The 26044-nt window shown below is 49.9% G+C and overlaps 9 protein-coding genes across 9 annotated transcripts; 4 read left to right on the top strand and 5 right to left on the bottom strand.

The window, feature by feature from the left end:
* Positions 1-886: 886 nt before the first annotated feature.
* Positions 887-7646, bottom strand: F4807DRAFT_285585 (fatty acid synthase beta subunit). Its single transcript, XM_047994746.1, has 2 exons — positions 2155-7646; positions 887-2092 (listed from the first exon to the last, which is right to left on the bottom strand). Exons 1-2 carry the CDS (start codon positions 7391-7393, stop codon positions 1062-1064), a joined length of 6270 nt encoding a protein of 2089 aa, XP_047849982.1. The 5' UTR covers positions 7394-7646; the 3' UTR covers positions 887-1061.
* On the top strand, positions 7480-12873 carry F4807DRAFT_454032 (putative 3-oxoacyl-synthase; the record flags this gene model as incomplete). Its single annotated transcript, XM_048000529.1, has 3 exons — positions 7480-7507; positions 8118-8163; positions 8220-12873. 3 exons carry the CDS (start codon positions 7480-7482, stop codon positions 12871-12873), a joined length of 4728 nt encoding a protein of 1575 aa, XP_047849981.1.
* Positions 12874-12935: 62 nt separating this feature from the next.
* On the bottom strand, positions 12936-13775 carry F4807DRAFT_285582 (uncharacterized protein). Its single transcript, XM_047994745.1, has one exon. It carries the CDS (start codon positions 13596-13598, stop codon positions 12999-13001), a length of 600 nt encoding a protein of 199 aa, XP_047849980.1. The 5' UTR covers positions 13599-13775; the 3' UTR covers positions 12936-12998.
* Positions 13776-13953: 178 nt separating this feature from the next.
* F4807DRAFT_471133 (uncharacterized protein) lies at positions 13954-15374 on the top strand (the record flags this gene model as incomplete). Its single annotated transcript, XM_048002893.1, has 2 exons — positions 13954-14260; positions 14342-15374. The coding sequence occupies 2 exons, from the start codon at positions 13954-13956 to the stop codon at positions 15214-15216; spliced, it is 1182 nt and encodes a 393-aa protein (XP_047849979.1). The 3' UTR covers positions 15217-15374.
* A 781-nt stretch (positions 15375-16155) lies between these two features.
* On the top strand, positions 16156-18392 carry F4807DRAFT_285538 (FAD-binding domain-containing protein). The gene is made up of 3 exons (XM_047994744.1): positions 16156-16907; positions 16964-17471; positions 17527-18392. The coding sequence occupies exons 1-3, from the start codon at positions 16448-16450 to the stop codon at positions 18017-18019; spliced, it is 1461 nt and encodes a 486-aa protein (XP_047849978.1). The 5' UTR covers positions 16156-16447; the 3' UTR covers positions 18020-18392.
* F4807DRAFT_454030 (NAD(P)-binding protein) lies at positions 18346-19370 on the bottom strand (the record flags this gene model as incomplete). The annotated part of the gene is made up of 3 exons (XM_048000528.1): positions 18346-18402; positions 18480-18859; positions 18932-19370. 3 exons carry the CDS (start codon positions 19368-19370, stop codon positions 18346-18348), a joined length of 876 nt encoding a protein of 291 aa, XP_047849977.1.
* Positions 19371-20393: 1023 nt separating this feature from the next.
* F4807DRAFT_471131 (putative O-methyltransferase) lies at positions 20394-21820 on the top strand (the record flags this gene model as incomplete). Its single annotated transcript, XM_048002892.1, has 4 exons — positions 20394-20634; positions 20687-21018; positions 21066-21583; positions 21640-21820. The coding sequence occupies 4 exons, from the start codon at positions 20394-20396 to the stop codon at positions 21800-21802; spliced, it is 1254 nt and encodes a 417-aa protein (XP_047849976.1). The 3' UTR covers positions 21803-21820.
* Positions 21713-23340, bottom strand: F4807DRAFT_285523 (Alpha/Beta hydrolase protein). The gene is made up of 2 exons (XM_047994742.1): positions 23015-23340; positions 21713-22955 (listed from the first exon to the last, which is right to left on the bottom strand). The coding sequence occupies exons 1-2, from the start codon at positions 23079-23081 to the stop codon at positions 21838-21840; spliced, it is 1185 nt and encodes a 394-aa protein (XP_047849975.1). The 5' UTR covers positions 23082-23340; the 3' UTR covers positions 21713-21837.
* On the bottom strand, positions 23341-25564 carry F4807DRAFT_285529 (FAD binding domain-containing protein). Its single transcript, XM_047994743.1, has 2 exons — positions 23919-25564; positions 23341-23860 (listed from the first exon to the last, which is right to left on the bottom strand). The coding sequence occupies exons 1-2, from the start codon at positions 25396-25398 to the stop codon at positions 23601-23603; spliced, it is 1740 nt and encodes a 579-aa protein (XP_047849974.1). The 5' UTR covers positions 25399-25564; the 3' UTR covers positions 23341-23600.
* Between the last annotated feature and the right edge of the window lie 480 nt (positions 25565-26044).

The following is a 26044-nucleotide window of genomic DNA, read 5'->3' as shown; positions in this document are numbered from 1 at the left end:
AAAGGATGGCTATCTCGCATTTATCATCCCCAGAGCTCGGTCCATTTAAGACGGTTCAGGAATATCGGTCCAGCTGCGGTACTACGTTTGTTGGCGGTATTTGGTAACGTGACTTCACTGCAGGCCCGCCGGTTAAAGTCATCCTTGTGTCTATCGTGGATTGGACTGACGCACAATACGTTGGAATTTTAACGGAGCGGTCCGTATAATTCTCAACAGGGCAGCTTTCTCATGGTTGACATAATCATACAATAAAGCCAAGCTTTTATATTCCGTATAAGGTAATATAACCCGTTGACGCATCCAAAGCGCTTATTATATGGTCTCAAGAGGAGCGTGCATGGAGCTGGCCGGAGACAAATAACACCACAATATATGCAAAGAATATATCTGGAAAATAACGATATATCTATAGGATGACACAAACTTACGCATGGATTATTTATAGAAGCAATATTCTCTTAATTAGTACTAGATATACACGCTTACCTTTATATCATCGGTGTACCATAGAATTATTAAGGCTATAATCCCACCTGGGGGCCTGTTGTGAAAGCGCACGTAAGACTTGTCGAGATCGAGTTGTACACCGTGGGGGGCGATGTTGATTGGATCGATTTCTACAATGTAAATACAAATACCAAGAGAACCACAACCATGGTTTCGTAACCGTGACGAGCGACCATTCTGCGGCCGAAGACTCACATTCATCTCTTGAACATTAGGTCGGCTTCTACGGCATCAAAGTCATGCGGAACTACATGCAGCTGAAATTGCACGCATACACACAGCACACAGAGGTAGCAACGAGCACGTCCCAAAGGTTTTTCATCCTAAGTTCGGGTTCGGACTACGAGAAGCGAGGCCCGCGAACTCGAGTACGAGAGGGTCTTCTAAGTAATTATACTATGACATAAGTTCGGAATTATATTGTATGTATGTAGAATATACCTTAACGGCCCCCAACAAACGCACCTATAAGAACCGAGGAGACGCACACCGTAACGCCAGCCTCCCGAAGTATATACCATCTCTGTCATCTGCTGCGACACCACCACCACCTAGTTCCAGCCTTCTAGAACCTTACCGATGCGAGGGGACTGCGTCATCTCGTGTACGTACTCGAAGTAATCCCTCGTGAGCTCGAACGGCCTGGCCGTAAGGTTAGGGATGTACTTGCGGACGAGCTGTTCCGGGTCGACATTCTTCTCCTCGAGGTTCTTGAGCAGGAACGAGCGGAAGGACTGTACTCCGGAACGTAGATACGAGCTGTGGAACGGGACATCGATGCCCCGGAGCGGCACTGTCGCCTTGCCGCGCGATAACTCGAGAGGCGAGGGTTTAGCTCGGGATTGACGGCTTGCCTCCTCGATCACGCTAACCAACAGCTTGTGGTTTTCCTCTGCCTCGAGGTGCCGCACGTCCACGTTGCGCGCCTTGATGCCGTCTAGAGCGCCGCCTAGCACATCAAGACCGCGTAGGTCGCCCGCACAGACGTATTGCATGTTCCGGACGTTATAGTTGACGATCTCCAAAAACGAACCAGTAACGTCAGCAATCATCTTGACAACGTGTTTTAGCGCCTGCTCGCTGAATCGAGGACTAACCCGCGAGGGATCGACAGCGGACATCGAGTAATCGGAACGCCCGGCTTCGTCGCGCTCCACGGCGATTTGCATGCACAGGCCACGATAAAACACGACCGATACAAGAGTCTCGACGGGCATCACTTTGGCGATAGAGGCAAGGGCGCTATATTCACCGAGCGAGTGTCCGGCAAAAAGGCTATCTTTCTGAATGACCCCCTGAGCCCGTAGATCTTCGAACACGGCCATTTGCATCAGTGTAAGTGCCGGTTGTGTAAACTGCGTAGCAGAGAGCAGGCCGGCTGGAGAACGGAACGTGTAGGATGTGGTGCACTCCGTAATAGTTTTGAAGACCTTCTCCAGCTTAGGACTGCCATCTGAAGCTATCTCGAGGCTCTGACAAGTCATGTCCATGTAGTTCTTCCTTATGGCCTTGCCCCGGGCCCCGCCAAAGTAGACGGTAAGCTCTTTGGGATCATGTCGGACAATCTCGAGAATCGAGAAGCCTATGAGTCTAAGTTAGTATAGGGATATCAACGGTAACTGTTAGTCAAAATAAAAGACTCACCGAAAGTGTTGAGGAAATGTCTATCAGCGCGATCCCAGACATCTCTCGCGACTGAACTCTTCTCGTAGAGCTCCATGCCCATCCCTTTCTCCTGAGAACCCTGACCCGTAAAAATATACGCAGACGTAGGTTGCTCGATTATTGCTTCACCGACTAAGACCTTTTCTCTTGTCTCATCACTCTTGACTACCTCTATTTGGATGATCATGCAGCCCGACACCATACCAATGTGGTGTAGCTGGACCTCGAGGCGATCGCCGGGCAACACCATCCCGGTGAACTTAACTTGGTAGTCACGCATTCTATTGGCATGATTCTCCGTCGCCCATGTCTCCACAATGCTCCTGACGGCACCGCTAGTATACATGCCATGGGTTATGGTACCAGGCAAGTTGACGTATTGGGAAAAGACGCGCGAAACGTGAACTGGATTGAAGTCCCCGGATACGCGAGCGTAGTTCTCGTTGGAGACAGGTGCCTCGATCTCTAACGGAGCCTTGTTGTGATTATTCTGTATCGGAATTGGATGCTTGAGGTACACGGGCTGGTCCAACTTGGAACCATTTCGAGCCAGATACTCGAGAACAGGGTTGCCGCGCGAAGGCCCATCTGAAGTGTATTCCACCGTGCCCACACGAATCAATTCCTTGCTTGTTGGTATTTCAATCTCGATAGTACCGGTAGTTTCGACGGAAGAAAATGTGACCTTATCACTGAATCGTGTCGAGGTTTGTAGTTTGAAGATCACGCTATGGCCCAGAAGAAGATCTTGCGCTCCCTCAGGCCTGAACCACTTCTTAGCCTTGAGCACAGCGACATCCTTAGGGCTCTTGAGCAGCACCCTGACCGGCGTTTCAGTCTTCCTCTGGAACGTCTTCTCAAAATCAGCAAAGATGCCGCGGTAGAAAAACTGTGAAGTGACCTGCATCACCGGCTTGCCACCGCCACGCGCGATCGTGCCACAAATCTCAACCATCTGGCCAGAGTCCTGGTTAACAATGGCGGTGATCTCAGACGTGGCGCTCAGGACATCTCCTTTCATAAACGGGGTTGCCCCAGGGACCATGCGGAAGCGGTTCGAAAGATGAACCAGCTTCAGTAAGTCGCCGTCGACGGCGTCGAATAGGGGTTCCATGAGGGCCTTCCAGCCGACGAGGATAGCGAAGTCCATAGGTGCGAGATGGTCTCGGCCAGGCCGCTCAATGTAAGCTTCTGCGGTGTTACCGACCGCGCGCGCGAACTGACGGATTGCGGCACTGGAGATCGTAGTGGTGCCACCATTCCAGCGTTTAGTATGAGGTGTTGCTGCGTCTATAGGAACTGTAGGTCTATCGTTGCCAAACCAAAGCTTATAATAGAAGTCCTTGATGCGCTCGTCTCTCAAGGCTATTTCTTCGCGGATAGGCGCGTAACCGGCTTCTGGATGGTAAGTGAAGAGCAGCGGGAGCGAGACTGGTCTACCCGTAGCGGTGCGATGTTCGATGAGATACACGGGGATGACATTATTCGATATGGGACCGATTTTCACCGTTGGTAATTGCTTGCCACTGATGCTTTCCTCAACAGTGATAACGGTCTTGTTGGGATTTTCTGGGTATGCAATATCTACGATCAACCCGCGAGAAGGTGAAAGAGGACGGCGTAGAGGATTCTGTTCGAAGCGGTGCCCCTTGACGAATATGTCTGCGGTGATCAAGGCGCGTCGCCAAGTTGCTTGGTCGCCGGCGAGTAATTGCATCCACTCGTTTGCAATTGGGAGAGTCGTTCCTGGTATGAATAGCCTTGTCTCGTTGCTAGTTTCGGAAATGGCGACTCCTTCTAGAACCGCGCGAGCACTTAAGGTGGCGTTCGCCATCTTGTCGCCAAAATACTCAACTGTAGGTATCTTGTCATCGTCGCCACCGTAGAGATCATGCTTTAGCATTTTGATGTGGCCCTCGTGAACGCGATCAAGGATATCCTTGATAGATTCTTCGGTAGTATTCGAATATTTCGCTGCAACTGGTCCATGCAAGATGCAAACTCTCCCAACATCCTGATCAACAACAGCATCGAGATCCTCAGACTGCCATAGTGAATCTTTTTTAAACCAGACTTCGAAGTCTTCATCGAGGCGTGGGACAAATGGTACAGGCTTTTGGCCGGGGCGCTTGCAAAGACTTAAGAAATGCAAACAGTCTTGAGAGTTCATGAACTGTGTAGCAGCTAATGGGTATATTGCGACGAGATTTTTGACGATTGGTATCGGATTGTCGAGCTCGCTGTAGGCTCCTACCAGCGAGGTAGTACTTAGTCGAGAGTGTGTGGCTAGACGCTGTTCCACGTAACGGATAAAGTCTCCAGTCAATCGAGCAAGGGATTTGTCAATCCACCTCTTCTGATGCTCAATGAACATAAGCTCGATCATCCTGAAGACAACCTCTGAGTAGGTCATATCTTCAAGTTCAACGGCTCTACCTGACGTAGTACGGCCGAACCATGGCTTCTGAAAATCGGCGTTTAGCCTTCGGATAATGTGATCGCGAGTATCCTTTTTCTTGAGCTCTAAGAGACGCTTCTCCTTTGGCAGACTGAAAATCTTCTGATCCATCTCAGCCCAGAATATGACGCCGCGGGTGGCAAGTTTGTGTATCGGCTCCCCCATTTCGGACTTGACAGTAATGACGCCACCTCCGCCGGCAGGCTTCAGATACGTCTTCTCCCAATCCTGGTCATCGACTCCCTGAGCATCGACAATTGCCTGTTTTGCGCCTTTGGATGTGTGAGCTTCCTTAGCTACCATACACCGGCTTCCGAAAAGGACTCCATCGAATGGCATGGGCGGGCTACCAAACCGGATGGCCCAGGACCCACTCAAATAGGGGTAAGTATCATCCGCACCACCAAAGCCGGACCCGGCCACAAGAACGATATTGGCGCAGCGACGTATCTTGCTAAACATTTCTAAGATAGGCTCGTGAAAATCCTCGCAGGAGTGATGTCCTCCGCCGCGACCGCCGGTCCATTGCATTATTATAGGAAATGCGGGATTAGCCTGGGCGATCTTGATGACTTGTTGGATGGCTTGAATGGACCCAGGCTTGAACCCAATCTGCCTGATGCCAAGAGTGCGGATATATTCGTTCGCGACATCGAGGGAGGGGACACCGGCGCCAATAGTTAACCCCTTAATAGGCAGCCCTTTAGCGCATAAGTCACGTACAAGTGGAATTTGCCAGGCAATCGCTTTGGGACTTGCGTAAATGACATTTAGGACAATTCCGCGACCTGGGGGTATCTCCTTTGAGATCTTCGTGATTGCTTCGGTTAGACTACTTCCATCGTAGTAGCCACCGCACGCCAACTCGACTTCATACCCGGCTTTTGTCGCTGCAACGACGAAGTCCCAATGTACCGTAGTAGGGGTCATTCCAGCGACCATGATGGGTGGAAGACCTAGCAGCCTGCTCATCTTGGTATCTACGAATGTTTGACCCGCAGACGTCTTGATCAGCCTCGGCCCGTATTGCTTTGCCCAGTTAGCACCGTACGCCAGATCGGATGTCTTCCGCGCAAAAATCTCGTGTTTACAACCGATTTCAGGATGCGTCGGATTCGTTATGTTGGTCGCGAGAATGACACGAGCCCCAGTGCCGTCCTTGATGCGACTCGTAAGACCAGCAACACCTGCAGTACGCCCAGGACCAAAGTCGAGTATGTGTGTTGCATCAGGCATCGCGATGACCTTGTCCCAGTGTACAGGATCTTGGCAAATCATCTTGACTAGAGAAGGAACGATGTCATCATTCTTCTGTAGTTCACTCCTGATATCATTCCCGCTGAATGTTGAATAGACGGGAATGGCAAGATCGCTGGGGGATATTTTCGTATCCTTAAGGTCTTCTCGAAGGGACTCGATAGCCGATCGTAGATAGGGGCTATGAAAGGGGGCTGTTATGGGAAGGAACTTGTTAATGACATGCAGCTTTCTTTGGCTGAATGGTATGCGAGACTCATCAACATTCTCGGCTGCTTTCACTTTGCGAAGCTGTACGTTGAGCCCGTATAACGCCATTGGCGGACCAGCAACCACAAAATTCTTGGCGCCATTCACTAAAGCTACGACGATCTGCCGGTCTTCCGGGAGTGCTCTGTTGACGCTGGCGATGTGTTTTTCGAGTGCTTGCTGACTCACGCCCCTTATGGAGAGCGCTGCAGTAGGCTCACCCTCACCATGTGCTATTGAGTCAGTCAAAGCGCTTGGCGCAATTGAGGGAAGTGCATAGGCTTCTTGGCTGCGAACGCCAATCCAGAAGAGTATAGCAAGAGCTTTTTTGCCCTGTGTTTCGAAACTGTGCCAGTCCGCTGATGCTGAAATTATAGCTGCGAGAATTATGCCTTGAGAGTGACCTGTTGTACCTGACAGGCGATTTCTCATACCTCCGGGATGTGTCCCAAGCGATGAAGTTGTGACGATGTAATGGAGAATCTGAAGCAAGCCAATAAGAGGAAAGCTCACTGGCGCAGAAACGAGGTAGTCGAGGTCCGGCTGCGATTCGGGTTGTTCCAGCCAGCGCATGATGTCCAGGCCATGAGCAAAGGCCTGGGAGGCCCTTGCATCGCGCGAGAGGCGTCCAAGGTATCGTGCTGCCGGGATGAGGAATCGCCTCGTGAGAGATGGGTATGTGTCATAAACATCTCGTAGCTCGTCTAGATAAGTTTTCGTGTTGCCTTGACCGCCGAATACAGCATACACGCGAGCGGTACCTTTCAAAGCTGCGCGCATGAGAGCTGAATCTGGTACTCCCCCAGTTCGTCTAACTGCACCGACAGCAAGGTAATATGATCGTATTATACTAAGCCTGTCGATGTCTTCCGGAAGTATCGCGGCGAATGCATGAACTTCTTCCCCGTGCAGCAACTCCCGTTCAAACGATTGAAGGACGAAGTTCAGTACCTCCCTATCGAAACTAGGATCGACATCCGTCTCTATTTCCTTGGTAATAAAGCCGAGAAATTCTGAGACGAGTTCAATGACAGATGATGGACTTCCTGTCTCATAATCCATTCCCTTTGAATTGGTGATAGATTTTAGAAATCTGTCTCGCAGTTGGATTGCGTTGGCGTATAGAAATGTCGGTATTATGAAGGTATATTCGAGTGTTTTGTTGATAAGGGTGAGTGGTTGAGATTGAGATCCCGTCTCAGGTTCTGGAGTGAAGATCTCTGGACCTGAGTCCGATCCATCTAAGTCTATCATGATGACTACCGCCCCAAGTGATGATGTCTATTTGCTGGCTGTGACTCTTGAAGTGCTAGGAGGTAATGATATTATGGTAATCGCTAATGGAATGCTTAAAATCGCCAGCTGAGTGTGCATCACCCCAGAAATTGTATGATAGAAAGGAAACAAGGCAAACGGGATTTCGCGTTTGTTAAGTTAACCGGAGAGTGACTGATGAGATAAAATGTCTATGTCGTTGTAGAAGAGCGCATATAGCACCAAACCTAACAAAGGGGGATACAAGGCCTTAGAAATGGGTTTCAGCTTGGTATGACTCTACCAAGAGCAATAAGAAGCATATAAAGGCTAGGCCTGTGAATGACTGGATTGTGGGATTACAGGACGATTGTATCACTAAAATGCTGAGGTTTGAGTGTTTGCCAACCCCGTGTCACCGGAATAAGGGATTGCAGGATTCGGGGATTCAGGGAATCGGGGATGCCACAACATTAGGCCAAGAGGAACTTCAGAGGAATTTGGTGAAAAATAGAATAACTGCCATCTTCCATAGAGTTTTCATCTATTTCTCATCGTAAGAAGTTGCTTTGAATTTTCCTGTCGCGATTCTTGTTGTCGAACGGAAAGTAGAATTATAACCCCTATTCATTTGCGTAAGGTGCAGTGTGTATGCTTGACATCTCAGAACATCTTCCATACATACGCTCAGAATCTAGTAAAGTCTTTATGATGGGACTCCAAGATCATGAGCGAGAGCTCGCTCATGTACTCCTCACGGAGTTGCTGGCGTAAGTTTCCGTTCGTGCTTATTTCAAGGACGATGAGTTATAACATAAGATAATAGGTATCAATTCGCCATGCCGGTGCGGTGGTCAGAAACCCAAAGCATACTCTTCGACGAAGCCAATGTTGAGAAATTGGTTGAATTCGGCCCATCCCCTACTCTTTTGAACATGGCAAAGAAGACTCTAGGCCAATTCAATCTCGAATCGGATGCAGTCAACGGCATCAAGCGGTCTCTTCTCTCAACTAGTGCTAACTATGACGATCTCCGTTACGATGTCCCCCCATCCGCGGAACCAGAGACAACGGAAAGACAAAAGCCGGAGAGCAGTCCAGCACCGGTCTCCAAGGTAAACCAACCCGCTTTGGACACGCCTACAGTTCAGGCAGCACCACTTGCGAAATCAGATTCTCCAATACCAGATATTTCAATAACTGCATTGGAATCAGTCAAGGCACTCATTGCCAGTAGCCTAAAGAAATCGGCCTCAGACATCAAGCTCGATGATAGCATAAAGGCCGTTTCGGGAGGCAGGTCGATAGTTCAAAATGAAATAATAGGAGATATGCTAGAAGAATTCGGACCATTGGCAGATGACGTCGAGAATATACCCCTGAAAGAGCTCGCCTCGACAATCCAGGGCACATACGACGGGAAACTGAAAAAGTGCTTGCGCACCAGGATAGAAAAGATGATTGGGTCTAAAATGCCTGGTTCTTTCGATCTCATATCTGCTAGATCCTATTTAAGCGACAAATGGGGCCTGGCTTCTGGAAGACAAGACGCAATCCTCTTGATCGCGCTCGGTCAGCAACCATCAGCTAGGTTAAAGAAAAACGAAGATGCCGAGTCATTCTTTGACAACATCGCTCAGAGATATCTAGACGATGCTGGGCTATCCAGGCAAAGAAGCACTACTGCTGCGAATCCTCAACAGACGATGCTTGACTCCAAGGTAGTGCAACAGCTTCGTAAGGAACATTCTCAATTGAGAAGAAAGATAGCAGCACTTCTTTCTGATGAAGAAGAATCTTCAACATCTTCATCTACAATCGGTGATTCAGCAGAAATTCAGGACAAACTCGACACATACGAGAAGGAATTAGGCGAAGATTTCTGTAATGGCATCAAGCCAATTTTCAAGGCTGATCACCAGCGGTCGTATGACTCTGTCTGGAATTGGAGCCATGTCGACCTTCTTGACGAATACTACAAGCTTCAAGAGAGTAGTGCAAGTGAGCGCGACCTCGAATCAGCCATCAATGGTCTCAGGAATAGAGCTAGCAGCAGGCTTGAAAGGGCCAGGCAATATCTCCTTAACAAGAGTCGTTCATCAGAGCATGGGGGAGTTGAGGGAATTAAGAGCATGCTTGAGAAGCTCAGCCCTGATGCTACAAATCCCGTCGACAACAAATTGCAAAGCGTACCGCTCGACTTCCCTTCTTCAAATCCTAGCCAACAGCCAGAAGAAGAGCTTAAAACAGTCAAATCCCCTCATATACTCCGAAGGAAAGGAGCTTCGTGGAACCCTAACCAACAACTAACGACACTCCTAAATCAGAACGGCCCCGTCGCACAAAATATGTTCGCCGGTAAAGATGTCCTCCTCACCGGCGCAGGGCCAAATTCGATTGGCATCGTGCTTCTTCAATCTCTTCTCCAAGGTGGAGCTAGAGTTCTCGTGACGACCACTCGAGCCATGCCAGAAGCGGGTCCAATATATCAGAACATATTCGCGCGTCACGGTGCCAACGGATCCAGGCTCGTCGTTCTTCCTTGCAACCAGGGAAGCAAGCAGGATATAGAGAACCTGATCACCCATATATACGACCCGGTAAACGGCCTAGGATGGGATCTTGACTTCATCATCCCGTTTGCGGCACTAGCCGAGAAAGGTCGCGAGATTGATAACATCGATTCCAAGTCTGAGCTGGCGCATAGAGCCATGTTGACGAATGTTCTAAGGATCATGGGCGCCGTCAAGGTTGCCAAGGAATCGCGCGGCTCTCGGACAAGGCCGGCACAAGTCTTATTACCCCTTTCTCCAAACCATGGTACCTTTGGCAATGATGGCCTATATTCCGAGTCTAAGATAGGCCTCATGACATTATTGAATAAGTGGTCCTCGGAGAGCTGGAGCGATTATCTTTGCCTCTGTGGTGTCATTATCGGCTGGACTCGAGGTACAGGTCTAATGGCAGCCAACGACGCGATCGCAGAAGAAATTGCAAAGCGTGGCGTGACCACGTTCTCAACTGAAGAGATGGGCAGACTCATAATAGGACTCATGTCTGATCCTGTGGTGTCAATCTGCCAGACTGAATGTCTCCTGGCGGACTTGAGCGGAGGTATGGGAAGCGATCCCGAGCTAGCAGCATTCATCGCCGAAATAAGGAATTCTATGCGCCAAGAGGAAGAAATAAGGCGTGCACTCGCTGATGAACAAGCACTTGACGAGAGTGCTATCCGAGGCAAGCCCCTTACAGCACCTCAATCAAACTCAGCGCTACAAGCTCCTCCCTTAGTTGATCTCGAACTCGGCTTCCCCACACTGCCAGATTACGACACCAAGATAAAGCCCTTGAACTCCAAGCTCGACGGTATGGCTGATCTGGAATCGGTTGTGGTAGTGGTCGGCTTCGCTGAAATTGGACCTTGGGGTAACTCCCGAACAAGATGGGAGATGGAACTCAAAGGGGAACTCTCAATTCAAGGCTGCATCGAATTAGCTTGGATGACCGGGCTCATAAAACATAATCCAAAGCCAACCCCTTCAACCGACGGAGCCCCAGCTGCATGGATCGATACGACCACCGGCGCGCCCGTTCATGACCACGAGGTAAAGGCCAAATATGAGAAGCAGATCTTAGAGCACGCAGGACTGCGGCTCATCGAGCCAAGCCCCTTAGACCACCCCAACCGGGACAACAAGCAGTTCCTCCAAGAAGTCATCGTTCAGCATGATCTTGAGCCCTTTACCGCATCTTTCGATACGGCCATGGATTTCGTACGGGAACACGGAGACAAGGCGGAGATCAAGCAAATAACAAAAAGCGACCAATTCTCCGTACGGATCAGAAAAGGAGCCACCCTAATGATCCCCAAAGCTAGAGTTTTCGATAGGGTCGTAGGCGGCCAACTGCCGACGGGCTGGGATCCTACGGTACACGGGCTGCCGCAAGATCTCTGTGAAAGCGTGGACCGCTGTACGCAGATGGCTCTAGTATGCGCCGCCGAGACCTTCCTATCTGCCGGTATAACAGACATATACGAATTATACAAGACGATCCACATCTCAGAACTCGCCAACTGCGTAGGCTCAGGTATGGGCGGTGGCCAATCTCTGCAAAAGCTGTATCGCCAGCGATTCCTCGATCGGCCGGTGCAAAGCGACATCCTAGCGGAGGTTTTCATTAACACAACGGGGGCGTGGCTAAATATGCTCCTCATGTCCTCAGCCGGCCCGACGAGGACTCCCGTTGGCGCCTGCGCCACGGCGCTCGAGTCTCTCAACCAAGGCTACGACCTCATCACCAGCGGCGCCGCGAAGGTCTGTCTGGTCGGCGGCTTCGACGACATGACCCAAGACACGTCGGCCGAGTTCGCCAACATGAAAGCTACGAACAACAGCATGGCTGACCTCGAACGCGGCCGCGCGCCGCACGAGACCTCTCGCCCGTGTGCTTCCTCCAGGAAAGGGTTTGTCGAGTCGGAAGGCTGCGGCATGCAACTTCTTACCAGCGCCAAGCTAGCCTTAGAGCTAGGTCTACCCATCCGCTCCATCGTCGCACACGTGCAGACCGCGAGCGACGGCACCGGCAGATCGGTCCCCGCGCCCGGGAAGGGCATCATGGTCAACGTGCGCGAAAGCGCGAGTCTTGGCTCGTCCCCACTTCTCGACATCGACTACCGACGGCGGCTCCTCGAGCACTCGCTAAAATCAATACGCGAGCGCCAAGACCTCTTCAATCCATCGTCATCGTCAAACCCCAACGACGACCTCCTCAACGAAACCAAACTAGCCGCGCAGCGCGAAGAAAGAGAAGCCAGGCGCCGCTTCGGCAACGCGTTCTACACGCACGACACGCGCATCTCGCCGCTCCGAGGCGCGCTCGCGGTTTGGGGCCTGACAGCCGACGACATCGGCGTCGTCTCGCTGCACGGCACGTCGACGGAACTAAACGAAAAGAACGAAGTGGAAGTGCTGCACCGGCAGCTCTCGCATCTCGGGCGCACGCCAGGCAACGCCGCGCTGGCCGTGTGCCAGAAGTACCTGACGGGGCACCCGAAGGGCGCGGCGGCGGCCTGGATGCTGAACGGGTGCTGCCAGATCCTGGACACGGGCCGCGTGCCGGGGAACCGGAACCTGGACGACGCGGACGCCGCGCTCGCGCCCTGGGAGAACCTGGTTTTCCCGAACCGCGCTGTGAACGTCGGCGCCGGCGAGGTGAAGGCGTTCAGCGTGACGAGCTTCGGGTTCGGGCAGAAGGGCGCGCAGGCGCTGGGCGTGCATCCCGTGTTCGTGTTCGCGACGGTCGGCGAGGAGGCGTACGAGGAGTATTGCCGGCTGCGCCAGCGGCGGTACGCCAAGGCGAAGCAGCACTTCCAGAATACGTTTTACGGGGGCAGTTTGGTCGTGCTGAAGGATGATGCGCCGTATCCTAAGGCTCGACAGCTTGAAGCTTTAACGGACGCATCTGCGAGGTTTGGGTGAAGTAGGATAGTGGAAGCATTTTCAATAAGGCGTTGGAAGGCGATCATTTCCTTGAGTCCGACGAGGGTTAGGGGTTACGGTTCACGCTGAGTTTACGAGGGGATATTTTGTCAAATATAGGGGTTTTATTCCTCAACTTGGACCTCGACGCCTTCACCGGGAATTATTTCCAAATCTTCTCCGTCCGATTCGTGCCAATAGCAGGGCTTGAGCTCTTCTTTTCTCCCCCAGCGCCACGTAGCAAATCTGGCGCCTTCACGCGCACGTATCAGATACTGCTTCCCAGGCTCTAGCCAGTGCATGCCCGATTCTAGAAATTTGTATTTCTGGCGCGGGTCGTCGCTGGACACTGTCGGCGTTGCTGTTCCCTGAACGCCTTTTCTCTCCTGGCCGAGCGGGCGAAAATTAGTTTTAAAAGCTTCGCACGGGACGCCCGGCTCTAAAGTTAAGAACCGGTCGAGGTGCTCCGAGTCAAGTCGCAGAGGCGTCCCGTACTTACGGTATATGTCGACGAAAATTGTTTGGATTACCCGACCGCTGGCCACCTCAGTAATCGTAAAGGCGTTGGTCGGTGTAAATATGTGATAATTATTCTTCGAGACAGTCACAGGATGCTGGGAGCCAACCAGGGTGAGTGTCAACTTGAGTTCAGGATCAGGTCCAGATGTAAACGAAAGAGTAGTCGGCAGGTGTATCTCTGCCACCACATGTGGGTTAGAAGACATAGCTAGCGTGAGTTGGGACAACGAAGGCTTTCTCAATTAGATTGAAGAGCGAGTATTCATTGCAAGTTAATGGAAGTGTAAGGCAAAGGTGAAAAATGAGAAAATGTAAGAGCAACGCGACCGTTTAGGTAACCTAAGATACGCTTATCAATACCAACTTCAAACTTTCAGCCATGTGAGTTTCGCCACGGCAGTGCCACACGTGCCACACATGCCACACAAGCTGTGCAACAACTCCAACTTGCATGTGCCCATTGATCCGTTATAACAGCTGGCTCGCTCATAAAAGCCTAGCGTCTTGGTGGGATTATATTCTGCATGGCATGGAGGCGAGAGTCGTAAAGGCTGACATACGATGACAGGTCCATATAACACGCGTCAAATGCTGATAAACACACCCGACCAATGCATCTACAACGCAGATAGCTACGCCTGGCTGGCACTCGAGGTCTTCTGGACATCTCGCCAGTGCTTCACCGGCTCCGCGGGCAACCGGTTCAAGGACCCCGTGGTTCCGCCCTGCAGCAAAGCGAAGCGTGATGCGGGAGAATGTTCTGGTTCGACATCGGCCATGCCCGACACCGTGGATGTGGCATCGACAATTACCATCACGACAGAGGGGTCGAGCATGATCACCCCTCCGCCGGCCATCCACTGCGAACGTCAAGACCGATACGACGACCTGGACCTCTAATTGCAACGCCTCCACGCCGGCGGCAGCCAGGAGGCTTGCACCACCGTAGCTAGCTGTACGCCAACGGCGCCGCCAGCGAAGCCTACCATCATTTCCTGGGTAGCCAATGTAGGAACGATAGACATCGGCGACGCGGACGACGGCATCGACGGCAACCAGAAGCTCGCGACCGAAATGTTCGGCAAGCTATCGAAGATGTGCGACAGCAACGGCTGCAAGGGCGACCACCAAGAGATGGACAATGTCGAAGCTGGCATTGCCGACGGCGAGGAGCCCCTGAAGCCGGCGATGTACATCGATGCCTTCCAGTATACGAACCTGGACACGTTCAAACAGATGCTCTCGGTCGGGCTCGGGTCTTGGATCTCCGCGCTCAATAACACTGGCCTGAATCTGTGCCACAAGGTCGAGTATGAAGCTGATGCTGACGAGACGGGCTCGGGGTGTGGCCAAGGGCCCATCCCGACTCGGCGCATCCGCCGCAAGGTGCGCCGGGATGACAGGACCGTCCTCTGGGAGCGCGATGGACTGGTCCAGGAGGAGAAGCGTGCGTTAGACGAGCGCTGCCTAGATAACTGCGGGCAACCCATGGTCTGCCATTACACAGCGCGCATGTGCAATGCGCCAGATTCGATCACGGTGATCGCCGGTACCAAGGACAACCCTTATGCGGGTCACCTAAACATCGGCGTGACCCTTGACAAGACTGGGGATAGATTCGTCTGCGCAGCAATTGCCGGAGGACTGACTGCCTTGGCCGCAATCATCGCGCCAGAATTGCTCGAAGAAGAAGCCCTCGAGGGAGTGGAGCTCGAAGCTCTTTGTGGCATCGTCGACGACCCTCTCTCCGCTATTAACAATAGTCCCAGTGGGGAGAGGCTTACGATATCTCGCCGGCAGAGCCTTAGATTGGGCAAAGGCTAATACCGTGTATCTAGCTAATAGTCAGAGGGTGATTCAATCTGGTCATATTGGGATGTTCAGATATGCTAACGAGATGGAAATAACAGTAGATGTGACTACTGCTACCTTCTGCCCAAGTACTCGGAGTAAATTTATAGCGCTCTCAAAGTAATATCATTTCAGCCAGCTAGGCCAAACTACGAGAACACTAAAACATAAAGAAAAAAAAGAGCAAAGGAGGCTATTGCAGTAACGGTTGAGTCGGCACCTTTGCAGTCTAGTGAACAGATTATCTTGGGAATATCATTGTTGTGATATGACCTTAGATAAGACGTAACCTAGAACACGTGGAAATAGAACATCTTCGGTGACCTACCAGAACAGTGGGGACGCCCTATTCTTAAACCTCCTAACCCTAACCCTGATCTTAAGGTCATAGCTTTGATGCGCTGCTGCATCGCAGCAAAACCTTAGGACAGGGGATGGTATAGCAGGTATTGAATTTCAAAAGCTCTAGTATTTTATAATTATTTTTATCTCCAATTGATCTAGAATTCGATTTGATATGGCTGATCTAAAAGAAGGTATATCGTGGTACGTTTTTTTGGTGTGCCTGTTAAGTGATTAAAAGTGGGACATCATCATTGCTGTGGCCCTCTCAATGAAAACGACGAGTAGATTTCACGAGTGCAACTATCAAGACCCCACCAAGATTTGTACTAGATATAGACACTCCATACAGTAGTAGAGTCTTGTGTTAGCCAGAAACCACCCCCTTCAGCAGGTATTCTCGGCTCCTTTAAAATTTATTGAATAGGTAGGCAGGTACATGCCTAGACATGTACCAGTAACCTAGGACACTGTTGGCTCAAGAGGTTTACATTGAAATGATTATATTAAATTAAATGTAGGTAAAGGGGGGTGGGGCAAGTCCGAGTTGTATTCCTATACTTGAACACTCGTCACCGTACACCAACAGACTCAGATATCTACCTAGGTATATTGCGAGATCCCTTACCTCGAAGGCTAAGTATTTTGGTCCAATTGATTTGAAATTAACAGTTACAACCCTTATGTATATATGGCTTTCATAGATGTAGGAGTGTGTAACCGTGACCTTTGTGAGAGGTCCTGAGTGCCCGATACCAAGACTACAACTGAGGTCCGACCTTCTTTCATATTTAAACCTAGGTAGGTACCTTATAAAGGATATGATTTAACTGACTTCAACCTGTGTCTTGAAAACACCATCATGCCAGATCCTAGCAATCTCCAAATTTATGACGCCTTGGCTAGCGTTGTCAAAGGTTCCATCTTGCAACCTGGGAGCAAAGAATACGAGGCGGACAATGGCTCATATTTCAGCGCATTCGAGAACGGGGTCCAACCCTCTTATATCGTAAAACCAAGCAATGCCAACGAGGTCCAAGGTCTCATCCGGGCCCTCCGTCCTCATATACTTTCAGGGGATTGCCAAATTGCAATCCGGGGTGGTGGCCACACTCCGTTCGCGGGCAGCGCTAATATTCAAGACGGCGTCACGATTGATATGAGGGCCCTCAAGGGCATCAATCTGAGCGAAGACAAATCCGTGGTAGAGATTGGCGTCGGAGAGACATGGGCCACGGTGTATGCCGAACTGGAGAAACATGGTCTTACCGTAGCCGGCGCACGCACCGGACGCATCGGCGTCGCAGGGTTTATTTTAGGAGGTACGTTCAAAATAAACTCAATTAACAGTCTACTAGTTTTTCTGACAGGGTAAAAGGGGGATTGTCCATGTTTTCACCACGGGTCGGGTTCTCATGCGACTCGGTGGTCGAGTTTGAGGTGGTTCTCGCATCGGGCGAGTTAGTTCATGCCAATGCAACAGAGAATTCTGACCTCTGGGTCTCCCTTAAGGGGGGGCTGAATAACTTCGGCATCCTGACATCTTTCAAAATGAGAGCCTTCAAATCTACGGATATATGGGGAGGGATCACATTTTACATGTCCAGTGACATGATCGACACCTTCTCCAAGCTGATCCATAATGCTTACGATTTCGTAAATAACGAGGAAGATCTGGACGCTCATGCCATGTTTAGCATCGGATACGGCTTTGGGCATCAGGCCGTAACGTGTGTCATGTATCACACGCAAAGCAAGGAGAATCCACCTTCACTACAGCGCTTCACAAGCTTGGAGAACCAGGTCAAGGAAATGTGCACCTTGCGAAAATCGACGCATCTTGGCTTCACTGAAGAACTGTCTAAACACTCTAGTGATGGGAAGCGGTTTGTGCCTCTCAATTACATTACTTCAATGACGCTTAAGCTGACTTCTATGTAGTCAATATTGGGCTTCCTTCACCATCAAACCAGATATCTTCCTGATGGAAGCTTTCCACCGGAAGTGGCAAGACATGATCACCGAAATCAAGGATGTCAATGGGCTTACATTTTCGTTCGGATTTCACCCCTTGACGAAGGCGATGCTAGACAGTTCGGCTAGAGCAGAGGGCAACGCGATAGCCATCCCCCCGTCGGATGGACCGCTATTCATAGTTTTAGTCAATCCGGGCTGGGATTTACCAGAAGATGATAGTAAAGTGTATACTATCGTCGGCAATTTCGTGGCGGATTTGAGAAAGCTTGCGACTGATAAAGAGCTGCTGCACCGCTATATCTTCATGAACTACGCCTATCAGATGGACGATCCTATCATGGGGTATGGAGAAGAGAGTGTTCACAAGCTCAAGGAAACTAGCAAGAAGTATGACCCGGAAGGCATTTTCCAGAAGGGGGTTCCAGGAGGTTTCAAACTGCCGGGTATGGGGGCTTGACGGCTTGTGGATCCTGGATTAGATGCTTAGGTAATCGTACAGACCCCCTTTAGTCTTTCAAGCTGTATTCGCCTGCATTTACACCTCGTACATAATCCTTAGTACTCTAACAACTTAGGTAAGCAATAACCAACAGTATATACTATGGTCTAGGGAATACACACCTCCTTGCATATCATTCAATCCCTTACTTCCATTAGCTCAGAAGCAAACGCTTGTAGGTAATTTTATCAACATTGCCTACCTACCATGTCTTGCAGATAGGCGCTTTTATTGGTACCATATATCAAGTTGGAGTATTGTCCATGCGTCCTATCGCATATCACCTATTTGTTCTGCTCAGCCAACACGTCCAAGCCTGTTTTTATCTTCACGCCGCTGTCCTAATGCAGAGTCAGCTAGAATCCCCACAGAAGCGCCATAGATACATAGGTAGGTATCAGGACAAGTTCCAACGTACCATAAGTGATGTAGGAAGCCATGTCGCGCCAAATTTGACCGCCCCGGCACTAGCGCCGTACCAGAACTTGCCGGTTGTGCCCTTTATAATCTCAGACACAACGCGATTAGCATAATCTGTGGCCTCCATTCTAGGCGCTCCTTCTTGTCCGCGGGCTCTGTCGCGGATCGTAGATTCTACCGGCATGTACAGGGATCCCTCTGGCAGTTTCCAATCATCAAAGTGACTCTGGCCCTTTGTTTTGAGAGCACCAGTCACCACAGACAGTACATTGACGTGGAACGGCGCGAGTTCTAGTCGCAACGTTTCCGCCATGATCTCCTCGGACCTCTTTGAAGCAGCAAATGTACCTTGGAAAAGAATTAGCCCAGCTAGAGTTGCTAACGATACATCAAGTAATCCATATGTCGCTATCATCAGCCAATCTTTCAATATCATTAAAGTTGACTCACCTTGATAAGGAACATTGAGGTATCCGGATAGGGACGTAATAAATACAACAGTACCCTTGGCTTTAATCAACAACGGCGCGAAAGACTGGGTCACCGCGAGCGGACCCCAGACGTTGGTGTCGTGCAGAGCTTTAGCAGCCTCAATATCTTCGTCTAGTAACGGCATGAAGTGGTTCCGCGCAGCACAGTTGATGAGAAATGTCAATGTCCCACCAGTTTCTTCTTTCACAGCGTCTGTCGCAGCCTGAATATCTGCCAATTTAGTTACGTCGAGCTGAAGTAACTTGACATTCGGTAAGTTTTCGACTTTCGACATGGTCTTCAAGTTGCGAGAGGTCGCAAAGACTCGGTAACCTTGGCTTTGGAAGGCTGTCACCATAGCAGAGCCGGCACCTCCATCACTACAACCGGTGATCAAAACAGAGCCTTTTGGGGTCATATTAGAGAGATTGTATATTGAAAAATGCAGAGGGATTGGGGGGAATGTTCGAAGATTCACAGTAGCTGTGGTAACTTGGAGGAAGCTCTGCTGAAATCATCAACGGGTGCCCTTTTATGGGCTGAACACCCCGGTAGGACAAAGAGGCCTGCCAGATTCCTATGTGTTACAAGACTACCTGTTTTCGCCCAAATTGAGCTCGGGTTTGTTATATGGATGTGGTAGAATAGAGAAGCCCCTACCGTGTACCTAGGTAATTAAAAAGGGGTGTGGAGTCTACGTAATACCCGGCAACCAACAACACAATTTAGAGGTGAATAGGTATATGAGGAAGTCTAAACACAATAGAATTTATAAGTAAAATGCGTTTCTAAAGTGTGGGGATAATAAATACGAAGATTCCATTGTTTAAGCTGCCGTCGAATTGATCTATACCCTAGGAGGTCAGCTTGAGGACCAACGCTAAGCAGAAGAGATTACCTAAGGTGCTTATTTAATCAATTTACTTAATGAATCAATTCGTAGCCCCTGAATCTTGGTGACTAAGCCAGCATTAAGAGGGGCTGGAGGGGCAGTCCCAATGATTAGGTAATAGCGTGCACCCAATTAGATTCTTGATTTGAATACATGGTACGCAAGGACAAGTGATCAAACGCGTTAACTCAATTGGTTCTTTATTTGAAGCTATTTGGACAGTTGAATTAACCATATATGGTGGATCATCAAAGGATGAGGCCGCACCGCGGCACAATATCCCGTATGAACTGGGCAGGCATTAAGATAGGATTGGGGGTTTTTACGACAGCGTGTGAATGATGTAAGAAATAAGCGACTCTACCCCGCCCTGAGGAGGTCCCAATCCATCGTGTCGTCTATTACGTAGTACTACCTGTAGTGCCTCATACACAGATAGGTAGGTATCTACGGAGTGTATTTTTTACCTGTTGAATTTGCTTTCTCCTTTCCGTCAAAACCCGCTCCCGCAAGTCTAATTTGAAGTAACTACGTTTGATTTAACACGCAATGTCATCAACCCAGAGCAGGATAGCCGAACTGGCGGCTACCGTTGCAACACATACGAATCGGATAGACAGTTACCTCTCCAAGAAGGGACTGCCGTACCCGTCCTTCGGAGCCGACGGGCCAAGCGATCTTAACCTGCCGCCCGAAATCGAGCAATCCCGTAGAGCGGTCCTCGAAGCAAGCCAGGAGCTCAACGACCTTCTCCAGGGGCCGAGAAACCTACTTTCCAACCACGAGGTATGTGTGGTCCGGTCCAGTGATAGAGCAACCTACGGTAGCTGATGTGGTAGCAGCACAACCAGCTACTCTATCTGAAGCTAATCTCGCGCTTTGGCTCGCCCACGAAGTGCCCCTGGATGGTGAGATCACTTACGAGGACCTAGCAGCTTCCGCCGGCGTTGATTGCGCGGCGCTCCGTCGTGTCTTACGCTTCGGCATCGCGTCTCGCGTCTTCAGGGAGCCTCGCCCGGGAGTCATTGTGCATTCCGCGCCCTCGAAGCAGATCGCGGAGGATCCGCGTATGGCTGACTGGGTCGGGAGTAACGTAGATGATATGTGGCCGTCGGCGGAAAAGGTCGTGGATGCGTTGGTCAAATGGCCTATGGCCGACGAGCCCAATGAGACTGTAGGTAAAGGCATCTTAGTTCGTGATCGCTGTTTAATAGTACATAGGGTTTTTCGCTGGCCAATGGGACGTCTAAAAACTTCTATAATAAACTCTTCGACGATCCAGAACGCGCACGGCGTTGCGGTGGTTCGATGAGCTGCTTTACGACCAGCGCCGGATATTCTTTGAGTCATTTGACCGACAATTACTCCTGGGATTCACTTGAGAATGGCACTGTCGTCGATCTGGGTGGCTCTCATGGTGATACGGCATTTGCCCTGGCTCGAAAGTACCCTAAGCTCCACTTAGTTGTACAAGAATTGCCCGAGGTGGTTGCAAACTCCAAAGAAGAACCCGGCCTGGACGTCAAATTTATGACCCATAATTTATTTGAGGAACAGCCGATCAGGGGCGCCGAGGTCTATTTATATCGTTGGATATTCCACAACTGGCCAGATAAGTACTGTGTCAAGATCCTCAAGGCTTTAACGCCGGCTCTAAAGAAGGGCTCCCGGGTTCTGATCATGGACTTCGTGATGCCACCTCCCTGTGTGCTCCCAAATAGCGCCGAGCGAAAGTTACGGTAAGCATCCGCAATCGGCTGCTATAATTTGAATCTGATGCGCTAATAAATCCCAGAGCTATGGACCTCACGATGCTCGAGGTTGGCAATGCTAAAGAACGCGATCTTGACGAATGGAAGTCTTTGTTTGAACAGGCGGATCGGAGGTTCGCCTTCAAAGGAGTACAGCGACCGCAGGGTTCTAACCTAGCTATTCTCGAGGCGACTTGGGAAGGATGAGATGGAAAATTGCAAGTGCTACTTCCAAGCGACACTCATGACTGAAGAGCTTCCACAAATAGATCACGGACTCTCCGCAAAGCCTCCCCTACTACTCCCCGTTCTGCCTCCATGATAAAAAATACGTGCCCCTCATTCTCAGCAATTTCCAACTTGGTCTTCATTCCAGAATTGCGATTCTTCGCGATATCTACAAACTCTACCCCCTGGTCTTTTAGCGACTCATGTTTTCCTACAAGGACCGTCAGACTTTTAGTTGTTTGAGCCAATGACCCAAAGGGTAATTGCAGATTGAGATTCTTATCGCTGCTCATCGGTAGAGCGTATGGTTTCTGCAATGCGGGTGTTTCAGCGTATTCCGGGGACCTAAGTAACCATTCGCCCATACAGCGATTGATCGTCGCTGGTGAGATTTCGTCAAAATCTTGATTTTCTCGGAAGCTCATATCATCAATCCTATCGCTCAACCACGGGCCGATGAGGATCGCAGCAGTTATGGGCTGTGAAAGTTTAACAGATGGGACAGATGGATTCGGCTTGCCCAAGTGAAACAAAAGATTTGCCGCAAGACCACCGCCTGCTGAGTCTCCTGCTAGAATAATATTGTTAGGCTGAAAACCATAATCCAGAATACACTTGAGTGCGAGGACTGCTTGGCGCAATTGAGCTGGGAACGTTTTTGCGGGAGCCAGTGAATACGAAAGTATTGCAACGGCAACTTCAACCCCGACTTCATTCCCAGGAACCAGGAACGCGTTCACAGCAGCGAAGAAATGACCTCGAATAATAGGCGCTATATAACCGCCTCCAGGAAGATATAGGACAACATTCTGAGCTTTGCGACGATCGCCAACCCAGAACAAACTGACGCCTTCGGTCGGGTCTTGCACGTCAAAGAGACTGTCAACTTCGGCCTTGATTCGAGATGATAGGAATATGTCCTTGTCGTCCCTTGCCTGCTTCCGCGTAGCCTTAATCCACGACGAGTAGATCGACAACGGATGCGGGCAGAGAAATTGTAGCTCGCGGCCTGTGAAGAGGTTTATAAACGTGCGAGACAGTGCTGCTATTAGCCAAGGAAAGAATGGAGTAATTCGTCGCTTGTAAGCAATGAAGCCATTCCGCACGAGCAGAAGGAGAATACTTGGAAAGCCTGAGGATAAGTCAGCCACGATCTAATGATAACCAAGAATTATACATGGAGTATCCTACCAACGAAAAGCAGCTTCGCCCATAATCTGGCTTTTTCTGAGCTCGAAAGCTCGCTACTTCGAGACATCCGGATCAACCACTTTCTATGAGCTTACGACTTTCCAAAGAGCATAATCTACTCAAATCGGCGAGTTGAAGGCAGCACATATACCTATGTTCCAGTTTAGCATTGTAGAATTTATTGAAAGGCGATATCAGCGAGTAGGGTTCAACGAAGCTCACGTGAAAGCAGTAAACAATGTAACCGCCCGGCTCTTTGTCTCCGCGAGAAGCCGACACAAGTTCACGGGGGCCTTGGCGTCTGTTTATTCAATGGATATGGTTCTGGTATTTTGGTTCCGAGGGGATATGTCGTATCCGTGAGTGAGACCGTCGTAACGGCTTAGTTTCTCCGCGGGGTGTCTCAGAGATATCGCCAAGAATTACCGAGTACGATAGCATCTCATCTGCAAGATCTGTCGAACGATCAACGTAAAGAACTGTCAAAGACATGAGATCGGCACCATAATATGAATTCCCTCTTCTATTACTTGACCGAATATTAAGCAAATCGGCATAGGTGACCTATCGGAGGAGCCCCGTTATCTCAAACCCATATTTCTGAAAATATACCAAGGAGATAACGCTCAAGTTCCAAAGTAGCTTCCGTCTCCAACTTAATCATCGTTCCAATCCAGCCGTCTGGCCTTAACACGACGATGGCGCCCTGCGTCCCGACTCCATATTGCAGGTGAGCCGACCTATCCTCATGCTCGAGAAAGACACGTCCTAAGGGATCATGCCCAAGAAATTCGTATGGAGAAGGTACCTTTGACCTAGGAATAATAGTCATGAAATCCAGATATTCTATCTATGAGTTAGCCTTGGCTGCTTCTCTCAATGAGGTATAATCTGGGATATATACTTCGATCGATGAGACATTGTAACGTCGACGAACCTGCCACATTCTCATATACCGCTCCTGGAATGGGAGGCTTATGCTCGCTCGCAAAGACAAGAACATGAAACGTCGCATAGCTTCGCAGCTCACGAATTAGCCTCGTATGCTCAAATGTCCCCGGGCGTAGGAGGGCGACGTCAGGACCTCTTCTTCCTGCTTTTATTAGAGTTTGTGAGCTAGTAAATGAGCCTTCCACGTTTAAGGGGTTGTCTTCGTGGATCTCATAGAAGATGCCAAGCCCGGTATTGAAAGTGCCAGATTCTTCGAAAACTTGCCCCAACACCATGTTGACATCTGCATCTGGGTCGCCCTGCCAATTCTCCGGGAGACGATTCGTCATGAGTCGGCTGACATCCTTGTCGTACTGGATAAGTTTCTGTACATTCGGAAGTCGCTCTGCCTGATAGGTCTTGAGGAGATTTCGGTTGGCCAATCCGCGCAGTGTTAGACTCAACTTCCAAGCGAGATTTACCGCATCGTGGATTCCGGTGTTCATCCCCTGGGCCGCTCCCGATGAATGAGTATGACAAGCATCTCCAGCAAGTAGGACACAGTCGTGAACGAAGAAGTCCTTAGCTATGCGTTGCCCTACTGTATAAATCGTCCACCAATCAACTCGTTCGAATTCAATATTGAAAGGTTTAACTGCAGCAATGGCCTCCTTGACAGCAGCGTCCTCATCGAATCTAGGGTATGCGTTGGCTCGATCGTCGGTGAATGCATATCCGATTCTCGTTGCGCCATGGTCTAGGGCCACCCAGAGCACATTTCCGTGAGTTGGTGATTCAATTGAACAGTATGAACGAGACTTAGGCATGTCGGTTTTGATCTGGCCGTCTATTCTCACCCATTTGTCTTCACTAGCGGAACCCTCGAAAGGAATATTGAATATTCGCCGGATAGACGAGCGTCCTCCATCGCAACCTATTAGATATTTGCATTTAACTGTCTTATGCGTCTCGTTGCTGCAGTCACGAAGAACTGCTGATACCCGATGGCCTGTTGGAGGAATGCTTTGGTCAACCGAAGCAGCTGTCAACTCGACCGGCGCTTCCACTTGCACGCCGTGTTCCGCCATCGCATTTCGAAAAATCTCTTCCTGGAACTTTTGCCTAAGCACAAGCGTGAAATCAAACGTCGTGTCATATATCTTATTCATGAAACTCCATCCTCGACCAGGGACTTCTTCACCTTTAGCATTGTAGGTTACCGTTTCTCGGCAAGCAAAACAACTCTGCAGCAGCGCATCGGCAAGACGTAGCTGGTCGAGCATCTCGATGGTTCGAGGGAAAAGAGTGATGGCGCGGCCATATGAATCTTGCATCGATTTGGCGTGTTTCTCGATGACACGAACCGAGACATTGCCGAAAAGAGCAAGCTGCAAGGCCGTGATAAGGCCTACCGGGCCGGCTCCGACAATCAACACATCAACGTTTTCTTCCATGGTAACTAGATGTGTGGCGTTGCTATAACCTTATGTATTATACGACGTAGATGAGAGGAAAACGTGGGGGATGGTAGCAGTTGATAAATCAGTGTGTTGGACGAAGTAACCTACCAGTCTGATGACTGGGGGGATATAATCTCCTTTAAACCATCTTTTGTCGATACCCCCAAGTAGGCAAATATCGATAAGAGGGAGATATTTAAAAGGAAGTTCCCAAACAAACATCTTGAAGCAGACCGAAGCCTTATTCCCCCAATCCAAGATATTGGCGTAGAGAACCGGGCCAGATACGACAAGATAGGACAAGATACAACCCAGGATCTACCCGATTTAGGAAGATTGGGAAGATAGTAATGATACGTCACATATCATTATCTTTCGAGTTCCACTGTCCCGGATCAAACGCATGACATGGTGATTCGGGAATAGGGGTCTTTCTGACGATCATCAGAGTCAGTATTTCCAGTCAGCCGCGGAATCAGCAAAGCCTTCTACCTTATTAAAGGTCGCATGCTTGCCCATGGTAAAGTTGGCGATTGGCCTGCGATTAAGGTCGTCTGGAGTTCGCTGCATGCGGTAAGCTTCTAATCGGTATAGGAAGGGTAAAGTAGGACCTAGGTAGAGCAGTCATGGTGGCACTTAT

This window comes from Annulohypoxylon truncatum, assembly GCF_022578515.1.
Source record: "Annulohypoxylon truncatum strain CBS 140777 unplaced genomic scaffold F4807scaffold_43, whole genome shotgun sequence".
Taxonomy (NCBI): domain Eukaryota; kingdom Fungi; phylum Ascomycota; class Sordariomycetes; order Xylariales; family Hypoxylaceae; genus Annulohypoxylon; species Annulohypoxylon truncatum.
This window is presented reverse-complemented; position numbering and strand designations above follow the sequence as displayed.